Here is a 17,100-nt window from a genome sequence, read left to right as displayed (position 1 = left end):
ATGCTCGACATTCCAAACGCCATTGTCAAACTTCTAGGCTTGCAGGAAAGCGCCGCCGAACATCCGACGTACACGTTTTTCGCGTTGAAAACTTCCGCTTCAACCTCGCTACTGTGTAACTTGATAGAACGAACATTATAAATATAAACCTTTTTAACAGAATTGGTAGTTTTAACATGTTTTTAATAAAATACAGTAAGACCCCGCTTAACGTTGATTCGATATAACGCGGTCTGCTGGAAGCCTAAAAAAAAGCTCAACATTTATGCCGATTTTAATTATCGCGGCATTTCAGTAATTCGTACATAATAGGGGAAAAAAGTGAAATCTACTCCGCACGCGGCGCTAGTATCGATGAGGTCGTAAACAGACTAAGCGATACGTTGTCGGTTGTAAAGTACCATTTGTTTTTTCTTTAAACGAAAATCTAATAAATATTTTAAGTTTCAAAAATGCCAAGTACGTGGTGCTGTGTACCACATTGTTCTAATAGTGGTGGTCACAAGTTTCCAAAAAATCCAGCATTGCGAAAGAAATGGATTCACGCCGTTAAAAGAGCAAATTGGAAACCAACTTCATCCAGTCTCGTGTGTAAAAATCACTTCACACCTGATCAGTATAAGGAAATTAATATCTTTGGTAAGCACATTATTTAAAGAATTATAATAACTGTACAATATTTTTTTCAAGCTATTAGCAATTAAGAAGCTTCAAACACCTCGCTTGAAAAATACTTGATGTTTACATCAAAAGTCTCTGTTTAGTTTTAATATCTAGGCGTGATAAGCCCTAACAGTAGAGGCTAGTTTTGAGCACTTACATAGCATTAATGCTAAGTTAACAAAGGATAAAAAATATATATAGTATCATGGATTTAATTGTTAATTCTTTATGCTAAATGAAAAATAAATAGATTTATTTTACTTTATTAGGAAACATCCCAGCAAAGAGACAACTGAAGGCTGATGCTGTACCAAATGTATTTCTTTGGTCTAAAAAAGAGGCACCTTCGGTTGCGAGCAGACGAGCAAGAAGAGAAAACCGTGAACGCAAAGTTCAAGATAATCATGATGCATGCTATATAATGGATACTGGTACATTAGAAATAGGAGGAGAAGTAATAATAGATGAGGAGGAGGAAAAGGCTACTTGTCTTATTGAAAATAATGTGGCAAGCACTATGGTCTGTGTAACTACACAGACCCATACTTTTGAAGTCCCAATGTCAGTTGAAAGATTTGAGTTTGACAACAATGCTATACATTACTATACTGGGTTAGAGAACTACAATTCTTTCAATTTTGTACTACAAAGTTTGGGACCAGCAGCATACAGCTTAAAATATTACAAGTTTCAGGTTGTAACACTTGCAGTGCCAAACCAGTTGTTCTTGACTTTAATAAAATTAAGATTGAATACAGCAAATTTTGAGTTGAGTAGGATGTTTAGTGTATCTGAAGAAACAGTACGAAACGTTTTCATTACTTGGATCAATTTCATGTATTTACAATGGCAAGAGTTGGATATATGGAGTGAAAGATCTCTTGTTGATACATACATGCCTAGAGATTTTAAAATGAAATTTCCAAATACTAGAGTTATCATTGATTCTCTAGAATGCAAAATAAGCAAACCAAAAAATCCTGTTGCACAGCAGGCTACATGGTCATCATATAAAAATGACAACACATTAAAAGCAGTTGTAGGTTGCACACCAGGTGGTCTAGTAAGTTTTGTTTCAGAAGCCTATGGTGGTTCTGCAAGTGATCGACAGATTGCAGAAAGGTCTTCACTGTGTAAAATAACAGAGGCAAAAGACTGTGTAATGGCTGATAGAGGTTTTAACATTCAGGACTTGCTAATTACTAAAGATGTTGTGGTAAATACACCCACTTTTATGAGAGGAAAAGCACAGCTGAGCAGCAGTTTATCATCTCGAGACAAAAAAATATCTAGTAAAAAAATACATATTGAACGTATTATAGGAATGGCTCGTACATATAAGATTTTGAGGCAACACATGCATCCGACAGTAACCAAACTTGGCAGTGAAATTATATTTATATGTTTTATGTTATGCAATTTTAGACCATGCATTGTTGGCAGAGATGCTTAATTTGTTTCACTGTTAGTCTAGCTCTATTAATTCTGTATATAATGTTTTTTTCATTCTAGACTCTAGCCTAATTTAAGTTTTCCATTTATAGTATTTTTAAATTTTTGTCTGCTTATAAATTCTAAGATTAAGAATGTATACTAGCATACACAGTAAGGTCTTCATTATGGAACTTCAATTCAAAGTAATATAGTGGTTTTAAAATTTGTACTATAGTTGAATAAATGTTTGTAAATTTGTAAGCAAATAAAAAATTTTAATCTTTAAAACAAAATCTCTTTTTATTATTTAAAAAATTTACCATCTAGAAAAATTTTACATAAACTCAAATTGTAAAATAAAAATAACAATTAGCTCAATTATTTTATAAACTTAATGTTTATAGAACATCTTTTTTAAAAGAGCTGGCTTAAAATACTCATGGAAAAACATAATTAGTGTTTTAGTCATGTCTGCAATAAATTTATCATCTCTTGGAATGATAAAAACTTTGAAGTCACTTTTTGTGTAAATAAACAGGTGAGCAACTTGTCTATTTGTCACTGCTAATTGACCTTGGATTTGATAAAAATAATCATGATTCCGTTTTAAAGTAATTTTGTCATCAGTACATTCCAAATATGGTACATTTTGCACATTCACAGAAAGTTTAAAACTGGAGTAAGGACATTTAACTTCTAATATTTTATCATCATCCACAAGCCCATCTGGACTTGCAGCTAAGAATGGGTATTTTGGATGAAGAAACATGCCACATTCTTTCACAGGAGTATTTTCAAAAGAAGAATATGCTTCAATTGCTTCTTTTTCATACCTTAAGCCATGAGAAATTGCCTTACTTTTTATTGGCCTACTTGACAGTAACGAGTCACACAATTTTAGTCTGTCTGCTGATTTTAATTTACAAACTTTTCCAAAGTTTGAAGATGTCAAATGCAACAAATGTTCCTTCTTCCAAACTGCACTTTTTCGTTGTAATCGGGTCTCTTTTTCCAAATGTTCTATGTACTCCCTACTTGCTTCAGTTACATGTAAAGCTTTTAAAAACATTTCGGACATTGTGCTTTTGCAATAATCATGATCTGACTCTAAAGCCCTCATGTTTGCTGGTTGCCTTAATTGTAATATCGGTATTGCACAACCACTTTGCATGTTCATTGCCAAATTAATAACAAAGTTTGTATAATCAGAGATTGAACTGCCAGATGGTCTGGGGTCAAATTTCATGTCTTCTAATCGTTTCCTTTTCATTCCTCTCTTCTTAAATAAATGAAATGGAAGCTCACTAGCCTTAATTGGGGAACCTTTATGTTGGCGGGTAGGCTGATGGAATGTTTGCAGAACCTGAGTGCATGTTTTGTGACACTTATAATTGCCTGTTCTTCCGTATTCTTCTATTGCCAATAGTGTTACACATACATGTTTGCAATATGCTTTAGGCCCTTTACCTGCTGTACATTCACATATTGCATTTTCTATAACCCCATCATCTGTAATTACTAAATCTGTATAATATGTGTTCCCCTTGGTTAATTCAGATTTTACATTACCTTTAAAATATGAAATTTTTTTTCTTTTGTTCCTCTTATTGTTAATAAGAATTTATTAAAATACATCTGCAAAGCAGACAGTGGCATTCTTTGATCTGACATCTCCATGTAGGCATCAATTGTATCTATAGTCAAAACTGGTATTTGTAAACTTGGAGAGAGATCCTTATATTCAGATGAATCAGGAAGTTTGAGTTCAGGAGAGCTATCACAGGATATAGAAAAATTATGAGTTTCCTGATTCCTCTCATATGCCAATAACCTGAAAATTATTGTAAACAAGTTTAATAACTAGTTAACATATGATCACTAATATTTTATTTAGTTTTTTCTGTCTCATTGACAGGAAAGGCAAAAATTATTATTATATATTATATTTTTACCTTAATATATTACATATAATATAAAAATAAACAGTATAAGGTAACTGAACAGTATTGACAAGCACCTAAATATGGCATATATATATAGTGTATGCCAGATTTAGTAAAAGGAAATGGGCAAAAATTCACTTGTACAAAAAGTTTATTGGTGAAGAAATTAGTCTTATTGCATTAAATTAATGAAACAAGTAAGAAGACTTGTGACCAATAAAAAAGACATTTTGATTATATTTATTTTAATTACTCCAAAAATTGTTTTCTCTTGGTAAAAGATTCAGATATATATCTCTTATATTGTCTTAGAACTTCATAGAAAGTAGTTTTGTTTGTGTTGATTGTTGTTCTAAATTACAGTGATAACCTATCGGTACAGTTAACATTTCAGATACTGGTATAAATTGGTTATAATATATCAGGTTCAGTACATGACCATATTCCAAGAGGAAAAAACTTCATTTTAAAGTTTTGACCTTATGTTTTGGTTAGGCAAATGTGAAAAGAATCAATGACAACTTTACTGATCTTTAAATGTTTTTATCGACGAAAAATGTGCATTTTGTGAAATCTTATCCTTAAAACTTTCATATACTGGTAAGTTACCTTATCATGTAATAGTTATAAGGACTTGAAATTATAAATGTAATAATTAACGATAAAAATATAGATGTAGATTATTTTAACTTACCTTTCTATTAAATCGGCTTTTCTACCAGCTAACTTGGCATTGTACTTTTTTAATTCTTCCTTTAATTGTACCGTTGTTAACCTTCCTAAAAAATATTTTCGTTCTTCCATTATTATAAAGTAAGCTATCCTTCGAACGGAACAGCTTGTTTACAACCGTATCGATAGGCGCGACACCTATGTCACGTGATCACATTTTTCCCCTATACAATTATTTACAAACACGAACCAATCAGTAAAAGGTGGCAAAAAAGTGTCCTTTCTTTAAATCTCCGTTTGTTTGGTGCAATTCTTTAAAAAATATAACATCATGGATGCCATAGACAATATCGGCTTGGCTTGGCAAGAATTAACTGATAAATGCGTGAATAGAGTATGGAAAAAGTTATGGCTGAAGGTATCCAAGAATTCTCAACGAGAAGCGCCTATCGCTGTATCATTAGGTTGACCAAATTGTCAATCTAATATATACAGCATGACTAGGAGATGCAGATGAGCAGGATATTTTGGAGTTATCACAGGTTTCTGGTGAGAGCCTTGCCAACGACGACTTTCAAGAACTGGCACAAAAAGGAATTCATGTAGAACTGGAAAATAGAGATTCTGAAAACGAAGAACCAAACGAATTTCTCTACAAATTTCCTTAGTAAAAGTTTGGTAACGATTACTGAAATCGTTAATCAAATTCTAGCGAATGATCCAGATTTTGAAAGGAATGCAAAAGCGAAACGAGGCGTTTTGGATGCGATCTTAAGAATTTGAGATGAGCCTGGACCTTCATCACAAAAATGAAATTTACATTACTGTGTGCCTATGTTAATGTGTTATTTAACATATATTATTATGCAAATAAATATAAAAATAACCTAAAATTAAAATAAAATCTTTTTATTTTTGGTCGCGTGTTCACCTATCCCTATTTACTCTATGTTAAAATGACTTCGTTTAACGCTGTTTCGCTTAGCGCTTTCTCGTCTAGGAACGCATCCCCAGCGTTAAACGGGGTCTTACTGTACTTTTAATTTTTATATAGGAATATGAAGCAAAGTAAAATTAAATATAAAAACCAATTATTGTCGGTATTGGGATGTCTGTATATCGTAAGTTTATAAATCAATGTCGGTAAACCATTTTTATTTATATTTATATAATTTCTTAATTAGTTATTTATTATCTATACAGTAAGTAATTGTGTCTTAATCCGAAAAAGAATCCTTTCGGTAGACTACCTCACAGCTATTCAGGTTAAAAGGGATTCTTTCGGACCGAAGGGATTCTTTTTCGGATTGAAGAAACAATTACTTACTGAACAAATAATACAGCTACCATTAGAGAATTCAACGGTTATTATTTATAATTAAATATTGTAATCCTTGTAATCCTGATAATTGGGGGCATGATAGCCCGAAACACAGATTATAATCGTTGTGTGTGTACAGGTAGCTTAATAAAGAAAGTCTGTTTTTTTTTCATTTCCTCATTCTTGTGTAAATGCTTAACACCAATATAATTGTCCTGTTGATGATTAATGTCCATGTTGACAAATATATAATATATTAAATAAGGACAGTAATGCAATAATAATTTAACACATGTTTACTTTTACATACATATAATTGATGTTACTAAAAAAATAAACGGCAAATTTTAATTTTTGCACTTATTTGAAACTGGACACACACATTAATATACATGTACGGGCCAGAAAATGACTACCGTAGATAATAACTGTAAAATATTCTCGATAGTATTAACTACAATTACAAAGACACAAAACTCTTAAATTACATTACAGAATTTCAGGATGAGATATAATTCAACTCTAAAATCGTGTACCAGGTCAAACGGGATACATTTAATGGTAACATAATGAAGATTTTTACGAAAAATTAAAGCTTACCCTCCAAATAAATTTGGTAATAATTACAGAAGAAATGAGTATTATTTTTTATTTATATTTTCTGTATTGCTTGAAAATATAATGTGAATGTTTAAAACTAATATAAGGTGCATTTCATAAATAAGATTTCAATTCAAAACGATAATATTGATGTAAATTGTTTATTTTTATATATAAAAATTTATTTGAATTAATACGTTAGCTTTGGATTACTCTGGGAGTTTCTTTGGTGTTACTTGGGATCGTCTTACCGCAGATAATAAACTGTGGACAAAATATAAAGAAATCCAGAAATTTTTGGTCGATACAGAGAGCTTTCTTGTTTCTGTTTGCATCATGCTCCATGAAAGGTTTGTACGTAAATATACTAAGCACATTTTTGTGATTATCCCTGCATTAATATTTCTTGTAACCCTTATAATTAGGGACTAATCTGTGCAAGACAACAAATTGCTCTTCTAGATTATCCATCGGAATATGTCTCTTATCGACCTGCGTGTTAGCATTTGGTTACGCTGGAACTTTAATTTCGTTTCTGACTAAACCTTCTTACCAATCGGTTCCAAGAACCATAAATCAATTAGCCACTGCCGTCAAAAACGGAGAATATTCGAGTGGCACATTTCCATTCGGAATAGACTTATTTTTAAAAGTTAAGTGAATTTTTATAATTATAAATTAAATATACAAAGTTTATTTTTGAAATTTCAGTCTAACCTACACTTCTACTAGTATATTTGTTTAAATATAGTTATACCTCGGTTTTCTAAAATAAATCGTTTCTAAAATTTGTTATTTAGGTTTTCTTTTTTACCTTTTTAGCTAATATTGTTAAATAAAATGATCGACGCCAATTTTATACTAATGTGAAACAATAAAAAAACTATATTTAAAAATAAATTTTTATCATTTAATTTAGTTTAATAATTAATGATTTATCACGAGAAACAAAGCTATACGATGTGTTTATGTAGTACAAAAATAAATGGGTTTAATTGCATATACGTTTTTTTCAGGGAAAAAAGTCAACTGATATAAAAATATTAATAGATTATATGGAAAAGAATCCAGATACGTTACTATTAGACCCATCAGCTGTAGCTACCAAACTGAAAAATGAACGTTACGCATATATTACGTCACAGTTCTTTGCAAGAGCAAAAGTTTTGCCGGTATTTCAAGGGAAATCATCACTAAGTGAAGATAATTTTATTATGATGATTGCAGGATACATGGTTAGAAAAGATTTCCCATACAAAAGTTCTATCAACAAAATGTAAGAATGTGTAATTACTTTAGATTTTTGCTCGTAAATTTGTGCAAGATAAATTCTAATGTATTATATATACATGCTTGATTTTAGAATATCTCGTTTATACGAAACTGGAATTATTCAACATATAATGGAAAAAGAATATCCTCCTCTACATGAAGATAAGTACGAAGTTCACCCATTAAAGTTAGAAGAACTTGCGGAAGTTTCGTTGTTCTGGTTATTGGTTACATATTATCTCTACTCTGTTTTATTACTGAATTGGTAATTGGATTCTGTGATAAGTCAAATAGAAATTATTAATTAATGACGTTTATAAATCTATTATTCTATGGAAATTGCCATATATAGATCTTTTTAGTACACTTTTAATGAAGAAAATTATTGTTTAGTATTGTACTCGAAAAACACAGATTTTTTTTTATTAGCGAGGTTGGATCCGAAGTTATAAACGCGAAAACGGGTATGTCGGACGTTCAGCGCCACTTTCCAGTAAGCCTAAAAGTTTGACAATGGCGTTTGGAAAGTCTGGAATCAGGCTCGACAGTTAGTTAGTTATTAAATAAAATACCAAAAAGGTACATTCCCGGTACCGTAGTATAACATAACCGGGTGCAAGCGCGACAAATGATAAGATACAATAGATCAGAGTGTAGATTACAATACATAGGAACGTAGATACGGCAAATTAAAATACTGTATACAGTGTAAATAAAAACAACAAGAATACAAAAAAAATTTTAAAAAAATAATACAATAATACAATTAAAGTGCAATGGCGTGACAAAGATAAGATTATTAAAATTTATACATCAGAATTAAAATGTAAAACAAAGTTATGATAAACAAATAAAAAACAAAAGTGGGATAAAATACAGTACGATAAAATAAAATACAGTTAAATACAATACAAATACATATGATAGAATAAAGAGAAATAAAATGCAATATTTACAAATATTTACAAAATCTACAATGAACTGTGCAATACACAAGCAGAGGATAGGTGAACATGCTGAGGAGCAGGATGAAAATCGCCGCTAGCCGTTGCCAAGAATTCAGTAGTCAGGTACAGGTGTTCTTTTAAAATACACAGAAATAAGGTGGAAAAAGGAACTGTAGGTGTCTTTATATTTAAAAAGACTGTCCAGGTGTTGAAGGGGCCAGTTGTCGTCGTGGGTCTCGATGGTTGTGTTCAGGTGGAGTCGTTCCAACTCCAGAAGCGGGCATTGCAGGGTGTAGTGGGTGCTGCCATCAGAGGTTCCACAGAAGGTGCAAGAAGGGTTAGTAGTCCCTTTAAACCTAGCCAGGTAGGTAAAGAACCTACCATGGTTGGTCAGAAACTGAGAAAAATGGTGGTTGGGAGTGTACCACTTAAGAGTCAAAAAGTCCTTTATATCTGGAATAAAGTTAAAGGTGATGGAGTCGTTATGATTCCATTCGTCCTGCCAAGAGGCAAGGAGATCCTGCCAAAGGATGCCTTTGATGGCCCTGATGTTAATTTTATTATAAGAGAAGGGCAGGGAATTGTCAGTGGAAGCTTGTTTGGCAATAGCATCCGCCCTGTCATTACCATGGGTGCCCTGGTGAGCTCTGGTCCAGCTGATGTGAAAATGGTTGGGAGAGTGGATAACAGCTTCGTGAATGCCAGTGGCAATGGGATGATAAGACTTGGCCTGAAGGAGTGCCATTGCAGAAGCGCTGTCTATAATAATAGCGATTTCCTTATTAGTGTAATTATCATTTGACCAGTCAATGGCTTTTCTAATGGCAAGAAGCTCTGCCTGGAAGACAGAGCAGTGCTCCCCAAGCTTCAAATGGCCCGTAGCAATTTCTTCGTCATTATTGAAAACAGCAAAGCCACAGCCCGCGTTCGAGTCGGTTTTAGATCTGTCGGTGAAAATATGGAGGTCAGTCTGGTTAGAGGTGTCGAAAACAGATATTGCAAGCAGTCGCTGGGTGCCAGGAATTGAAAAAGCTCACATTGGTCTCCAAGTCTTCATGTTTAATACAGTGATTATCAGTATAGATATCTCGACCCCATTTTATGTGCCACAGTTTGGAGTTGAGGGATATCACTGCCCTCAACTCCAATCTGAGTTGATGGGTGCCTTTTTTGCCAAAACTTGTAAAGAAGCGTTCGGGTGGTGCTATACGCCTTGGTAATTTGAAGAAGAGCTCTTCGTAGGGTAGTGATAAATTTCCTTTTCATATGGGATTTGGTGATATCATGCCCCAGCTTCCACAAGCATATGTAGTGATTGGCGGGAAAATCTGATTATATATCGCATCAAGGGCTTCGGCTGCCAGGCCCCAACGTTTCCTTGCCATGCCTGCCAGAGCATTGAAGATTTTCCTGGTGCGATCTGTAATATACTGGGTGTGGGTGTTCCATAATAAGCGAGAGTCCAAGACAACTCCCAAGTACTTAATAGTTTTCTTTATGAGATCAGAATGATCGCCCATCTTGACAGTTGGCACTCTTCGGTACAGATTAGGTTGCCTTGGCTTATTAAATACGATGCCACAGGTCTTGGCAGCATTGAATGTTAGCTTATTCTTGGTTCCCCAATCGAGGACTTGTTCCAAAATATGGTTTCCATTGCGCTCCAGTTCTGTCCGAGAACATCCACTCAGCAGCACCAGCACATCATCCGCATATGCCATCATTGCCCAAAATTTTGGTGGAGGAAATTATCAAATACAACTTTCCATAGCAAAGGGCCACAAACAGAACCCTGTGGGCAGCCATGGACCACGCTCCGGCATACATCGTGATCTCCATAGTTAAGAATGGCGGAGCAGTTAGTGAGGTAGTCAGTAATTATTCGGTAAAGATTACCAGGGGTAGGCTGGATGGCCGAGCGGTCAAGGATAGCAGCCTGCCGCCCTGGGGATCGAATCCGGACAGGTCGAAAAATCCCCATGAATTTTTCAGAGGGGTGGTGCATCCGGATATGTCGGTCCCCGTGCCAACCCACCCGGCCGCTCCATTGTGGGCCTAGCCGAACCCATAATAGGCTTACTATAAGAGACCCTCTTAGTGCCCACAAGAGTGGAAAGAGTTACAAAAAAAAAATAATTAGCAGGGCAATCCTTGGTTCTAAGGCGGTAAAGAATAGAGGGCCACCAGGCACTGTCAAAAGTCTTTGCAATGTCCAGGCTGATGACCATCAGAGACTTGTAGCTACCTAGGAGGTTGTTAACGCTGCTGATGACGCCTTCATGCTTGACATTCCAAACGTCATTGTCAAACTTCTACGCTTACAGAAAAGCGGCGCTGAACTTCCCAACGTACACGTTTTCGCGTTTAACACTTTAGCCCCAACTTCGCAATTCTTATTTCGATTGATCGTATGTTGGCCTGCAATTTAAAGAATTGTAGACCTATAAATTTCCATTGTCAATCGTCTGTCTGGCTGCCTTTCGTTAATCTCGAAAACGGTGATAAATAAATGAAATCCAAGAGCAGATTTGGAAGGTATAGGGGCATTAGTCTCAATTAACTATATATGAACTTTCAATGCAAACTAGAAGTTCATACATAGTAAATTTAAAACCTTTCTCCTGAAAGATGTTAAACAGATGACTGGCATGACTCTATTCCTAGCGGGAAAAGCGTGATGTACAAGGACAATACACTACTAATTTTAGATGGAGAGCATGTATTTTCAATTAAATGAATCAAATATATGATCGAAAATTGCAGCCTGGCGTTGTGACCATGTCACAATATATAATTGCTCGTTAAGAATGAATTTCTCCTTGCTATTATGAAAAATTGTAAAGATAACTCGAGTAACACATTAAATATATTCCGAAGAATAACACATTAAATATATTCCATATATTTCTTAATATAAAAACTATTTAATTTATTATTAATAAATGTGTGTCGAACCTTTTTATTGAAATGCTTAAATAATATTAAAATATTTCTGCACAAATAAAGCCTTTCCATTAATCAAACTCATTAGAGGTATAAAACAATAATTATTCTATTTTTTCGAAATGTCATATTAATCACCATTACACCGAATATGGAAGTAGCTCAACAATTTTTGTGTCTGTAACATAGACATTTAGACTTTCAGATTGTCTGAAATATTACCGTTTTAAAACTTCATATAAATAATCTTAATAAACATTTTAACTGTAAATTTTCTTTATTTCGTTTGCATTTAAGCTGTCACTTTTAATTTGGTCTTGTGTGAAATTGATAATAATTATCTATTACTATATTATAAGTATTAATTTCAATAAATGCATTAGTATATAACTAATTTTTTGTAATTGTATTTTATGTATTTAGAAACATTATTCTGAAAAGGATTTTGTGATTTGCATGTGATAGCGAAAGCATCCATGGAAAAAACATAATTAAGATTTTTCAGATGGTTTGGACATTGGAAGAGTTTTTAAAAACATCTAGATGCGTTACTTTTCAGACTTTAAAGTTATAATGGCGATTGAACTAAAGTAACTAACTAAAGTATAATTGGTTCTGACGTTCTCATATACGTATCAGCTCTTTATAGTTTCTGTCAAGATACCCAATAGCAAATATATCAGATTTGTGAATTTCAAATATCAAATGTACTTACACTGTAACATCCTGCATATCTTCTGTGATGCTATTGTCTGTGTTTGAACAACTAAACAGATAATGTGATGTTATTCTTGCAGCTCATATTTTCAAATCTCTTCCTTTTAAACAATATGATCACGTAGTGCTATCTACTAGCCAATAAAGCTGGCTTTAGTCTGTCACTAGACAGATATCATTTGGTGTCCAACATGGTGCTGCCATCAAGTAATATTTAAGAGACGTACAAACATATAGAAAATGTAAGAGAGTTCATGATACGAGACAGCGAGGTTTTCAGTCATAAAAGATAAAATACACTATAATATCGATAACTTGTCTTGTGCAAGTGATACGTTTCCAAGTTATGAAGGTATCCAACTTTTCAGGTTTTACTGTAAATTATAAATACTTTGGATATACAGTAATTACGAAGAGAAATTGAATTTGAATATATTTATCTTGTATTAATTTATTAATTGTATTTTGTAGTAGCCTAAATGATTGTGTTTTTATGTAAATACATGTAATTGTGCACATAAAATATTATAGGTACAATTTTATTGTAGTTTTTATTTATTTGTTTATTTATTTTTGCATCATTTCCTGCAGCAGCTATTAGTAAAATGACATTAAATATAATAAATTGGTATTTTATTAGCGAATTCGAAAGCAACGTGTTTATAATGTTTTCTTATATAGAAATAGAATAAAAATTATAATTTTATTTGTATAAAGTGTTATTATGTTAGTGTCATCCAAATGAATCATAAAATCTAAGAATTGTTAAATTGTGGTATTTTTGAGAAGAAAAGTAAATGGTATCGCTGTCGTTTGATTATGTAGGAACAGAGGGTTTTAAGTTCTGCTGTCAACAGAAGCATTGTGTCTTTTGTGAAAATCAATATCTCTATCACGGTGTGAAAATATCTAGAACAAATTGTTTTTTTTTTCCTGATTCGTGAGGAAATAAAGATCTTTGCCGATAACAGTATTAGATTCACATTTATGAACAGTATTATTACATTTTTATGAATATAAATAATTTTATTATTGCACTATGATACATTCCTATACAAGATTGCATCTGTTCTGTAATCTGTCCACTGGAAACCTTGAAATGTTTTAGCGTTTTTAGTGGAAAGATTACAGAATAGCTACAATCATTCGCCGAATAACGAAAACGCTAAAATTGTTTTCAGAGTTTTTATCGTTTCTCAGAAATCGATGTCATCCAATACTCTAATCATTGGTTACGGTTATTCACTTAGTTTTAAATTATGTCGATTTTCATGGTGGTTCTTTCTGAAAGATTAGTTTATTCCAACTTATGATTTTGTCACTTTTTTTAAAATTAAAGACAAAATTTCCTCGTGTTTCCCTTTTTTGTAAACATTCCATGCAAATTATGGAAGTTTTTCAATGAACGTTTAAGTTATTGTTTACATCACTATATTCGTTATTCTTCTAAGCAAATGAAATAGATTTATTTAATTTTTGTATTTAAATATGTTCAGTGATTTTTTTTATCATTTCCTTTGTTTGACTCGAATTATAAACCAGTTTTGGGTGTAAACATAATAATTTTGTTTTGCAAAAATGAGAAAATAAAATAAAGAAATATTGAAAAATATATAAGTTTAAGATATATATATAATATATATATAATTTAATATTTAAAACTTTATTAACTCTATCAGTAACAATTTCTCGCGAATTGCATAAAATAGCTACATTGTATTAATTTTAAAAAGTAAATACATCTATATTAACTAATTAATTCGTTATTTAATTTTATTAAAATTAATAACTACTATAAAGTGTATTTTACTAAGTTTTCAATAAAAACATAATTATTTTTAAAACTTTTTATGTAAATGAAATAAAGAATTGAAAATGATGACATCACTATTCTTCCAAATTTAACTGTAATAAACTGTACTTTGAGAGAAAAGAAATTATTTATTCTAAACGATTATTCATTTGAAGATGCTATCAATCTCTATAACGATGAATGTATTTACGCTAGAAAAGAAAGTACTATTCACACTGCAACAAATTAAACATGTATAGCTACGTACTGTACGTCATGTGGAGGACCCACGACAAACTATTATACTATTTCGGTGTAATGTGACGTCAGGTATGAAAATTTATGAATACGTTGTCATCTTTGACAACTTTTCACTATTTCCTTATTCATCCCGTTCTGTAAACACTTTTCACTCATTCAGGTGTTCAGTGCCGTATGCGGATTATGAAAAAAAAAAGAATAATACCGTATTTACTCGCATATAAGAGGAGGTTTATATTCATTTATCACAGCTACGAATACCTAGGTCGTGCTATACGCGCAAGCGAAAGATTCCTTGCGTTTTTGCAAATAATTTTTGTAAACCGTGTATTCGCATTTTTTACCGGATGCTCACCCACTTGTATTTAAAAGCAGAAGTATTTTCTCCGAGTCGTTTGAATCGTTATTGTATATTGTCAGGAGTAAAGACGAATAGCAATAGGAAAAGCAAAGCTTTTGAATTGAATTTCAGATTGAAATTCGAAAATCACACGAAGCACGATATAAGTTTTTATCCATTCCCACGTAAAAACAGATGATTATTCAGAAATCAGAATTCGGAGAAACTCATAAGTGTAATCGACGGAGAGTGTATCGACTGTTAAGAATTAACAAAAAAAAAAAAAGGTTTCCGATTGTCCAGCTTGAACAAATTAAATTATCGATTTTACAAGATTGTTCCTTAAAGTTTAAAATGCTAGTAATTTTTGCGGGAAAATGTGTGCATTTATGTTCATTTGATATTTTACTTGTGATTAAACGAAATAAAATTAGAATTGTATTAATAAATCTAATTTTCTTTATTTTGATCTTTAAAATCACACCTTCTCTTATATGCGAAGCAGTGCCGTAACTAGGGCGGTGCCAGCGGTGCCCAGGCACAGGGCGTAGACCCCGGGGGCGCAGAAATGACCTGGACCAAGTTTTAGGTTATAGTTTTGGGGCGTAGTTACAGATGCTCGCACCGGGCGCATAAACGGCTAGTTACGGCGCTGATGCGAGGTCGTCTTATATTCGAGTAAATACGGTATATCCTGATAAATTCGAATTGAATAGTATTGCAGAACAATCGTATCCAGAATCGATAAAATTGAAATATTTATATTCTTATTCTGTAAAATATCCTTTTACCACAAATGTACTGTCTACGTGTCCCATCAAATATGTCGTAAATAACACATATACGGTGAAAATTCGATTATCAACAATGCTTATTAAGACATAATTAGTCAGAGAAAAAAATAGAACTTGTAGCGTTCAAGATACTACAGAGGACAGTATGCAGTGACCATACTTTCCATGTCACTGGAAATTACTGTCGTAGCGTCACAATACTGTACTTGTGGAAAATCATGTACGTATACCCAAAACATTAGAATAATTAAATGGTTTCTAAGTTGTTACGGAAATAATTGCAATTTAAATTAATTTCTGAAATATACATTAACGTCATTTTGAAAAGACATTACAGTATCTAACTTTGAGGACATCACTACTACCAAAAGACATAATTTACATAACCACATGATGTTGAATGACGCAACTATGAGACGCGGTACTATGCAAAGTACGTTAAAAATAAAAATTAAAAAATGTTATATTAACTTTTAATATTATCCTATTTTCGACTTTATCACCGAATAACATAAAATAACAAGTTATACGTATAATATAAAACTATAATTGTTACATAACTCTGGATATCTTCTATTTCGAACTTAAGACAATGAAGAAAATATACACATTTTCAAGTCTATGTTTTATCCATTTTCATCACAAAACATAGACCTGAAAATGTGTATATTTTCTGCATTGTCTTAACTTCGAAATAGAAGATATCCAGAGTTATGTAACAATATGTAAATGAAATTGGAATACTCGGAACCACCACTAGAGGGCCAGACCAGTTATAAATATGTTAAGGACTTGAAGGTATGGTAAGAAGATTATATTTCTGCTTTTAATGTAAAAACGTCAGATCCTCTGTAGAAAGGCTGACGTTGATATCGTTATAACTACGTGAATTTTCTACTTATTGTTTATCTTTTCGTGAAGTTTATCTTCATGTGTTTTTAGCTGTTACTTCTGTGGTTGGTGAAAATGGATAAAACATAGACTTGAAAATGTGTATATTTTCTTCATTGTCTTAACTTCGAAATAAAACTAGAAGTTGAAACGGTTAAAGTTTACTTAGGAAACCCCAATGGCCGCGCTTCCGGTCGCCATTTTGTTTGCTGTACTACGCACGCGTACTACGTTCAAAAAATTATGCAAATTAGTTAGTATGTATAATTTTTTGAAAAAATAATATTTACATTAGTAAAAAATAAATGTTTTAAGATTGTTTTATATTTCATAGCTAGCTGAACTTGCAAAATAAACTGTTACTCACGTGTTTGACGCTCTGTCATACATTTCCTTTCCGTTTCTTCTCGCTTTTCCTTGATTTGCGATCCCTATCTCTGATGTTTCTTTTTCTACTTGATATTTTTAGTTTCGCCACACGAATGTGCCTTACTTTTTTCCCCCTTCTTA

At 32.6% G+C, this 17,100-nt stretch overlaps 3 protein-coding genes across 3 annotated transcripts in view; 2 read left to right on the top strand and 1 right to left on the bottom strand.

The window, feature by feature from the left end:
* The first annotated feature begins 412 nt into the window (after positions 1-412).
* On the top strand, positions 413-8,174 carry LOC136971921 (uncharacterized). Its single transcript, XM_067266445.1, has 5 exons — positions 413-639; positions 933-1,955; positions 7,059-7,285; positions 7,650-7,909; positions 7,997-8,174. The coding sequence occupies exons 1-5, from the start codon at positions 453-455 to the stop codon at positions 8,172-8,174; spliced, it is 1,875 nt and encodes a 624-aa protein (XP_067122546.1). The 5' UTR covers positions 413-452.
* A 790-nt stretch (positions 8,175-8,964) lies between these two features.
* LOC136971920 (uncharacterized) lies at positions 8,965-9,909 on the bottom strand. Its single transcript, XM_067266444.1, has 2 exons — positions 9,890-9,909; positions 8,965-9,796 (listed from the first exon to the last, which is right to left on the bottom strand). The coding sequence occupies exons 1-2, from the start codon at positions 9,907-9,909 to the stop codon at positions 8,965-8,967; spliced, it is 852 nt and encodes a 283-aa protein (XP_067122545.1).
* A 747-nt stretch (positions 9,910-10,656) lies between these two features.
* The window catches only part of LOC136971919 (glutamate receptor ionotropic, delta-1-like), a 28,961-nt gene continuing 22,517 nt past the window's right edge, over positions 10,657-17,100 (top strand). The window contains exon 1 of the mRNA XM_067266443.1: positions 10,657-10,737. Within this exon, the coding sequence (XP_067122544.1) occupies positions 10,657-10,737 (81 nt within the window). The remainder of the gene's footprint in view (positions 10,738-17,100) is intronic.

Source organism: Centruroides vittatus, unplaced genomic scaffold (assembly GCF_030686945.1).
Source record: "Centruroides vittatus isolate TY-2023 unplaced genomic scaffold, ASM3068694v2 contig_273, whole genome shotgun sequence".
NCBI classification, from domain to species: Eukaryota; Metazoa; Arthropoda; class Arachnida; order Scorpiones; family Buthidae; genus Centruroides; species Centruroides vittatus.
This window is presented reverse-complemented; position numbering and strand designations above follow the sequence as displayed.

Coding starts and splice junctions, on each gene's coding strand:
- LOC136971921 (XM_067266445.1), top strand. CDS start 453: ATGCCAAGTACGTGGTGCTGTGTACCACATTGTTCTAATAGTGGTGGT. Junction 640..932: donor TAAGGAAATTAATATCTTTG/GTAAGCACATTA, acceptor TTACTTTATTAG/GAAACATCCCAGCAAAGAGA. Junction 1,956..7,058: donor TCGAGACAAAAAAATATCTA/GTAAAAAAATAC, acceptor CCTTATAATTAG/GGACTAATCTGTGCAAGACA.
- LOC136971920 (XM_067266444.1), bottom strand. CDS start 9,909: ATGAAGACTTGGAGACCAAT. Junction 9,797..9,889: donor ATGAAGACTTGGAGACCAAT/GTGAGCTTTTTC, acceptor TTTCACCGACAG/ATCTAAAACCGACTCGAACG.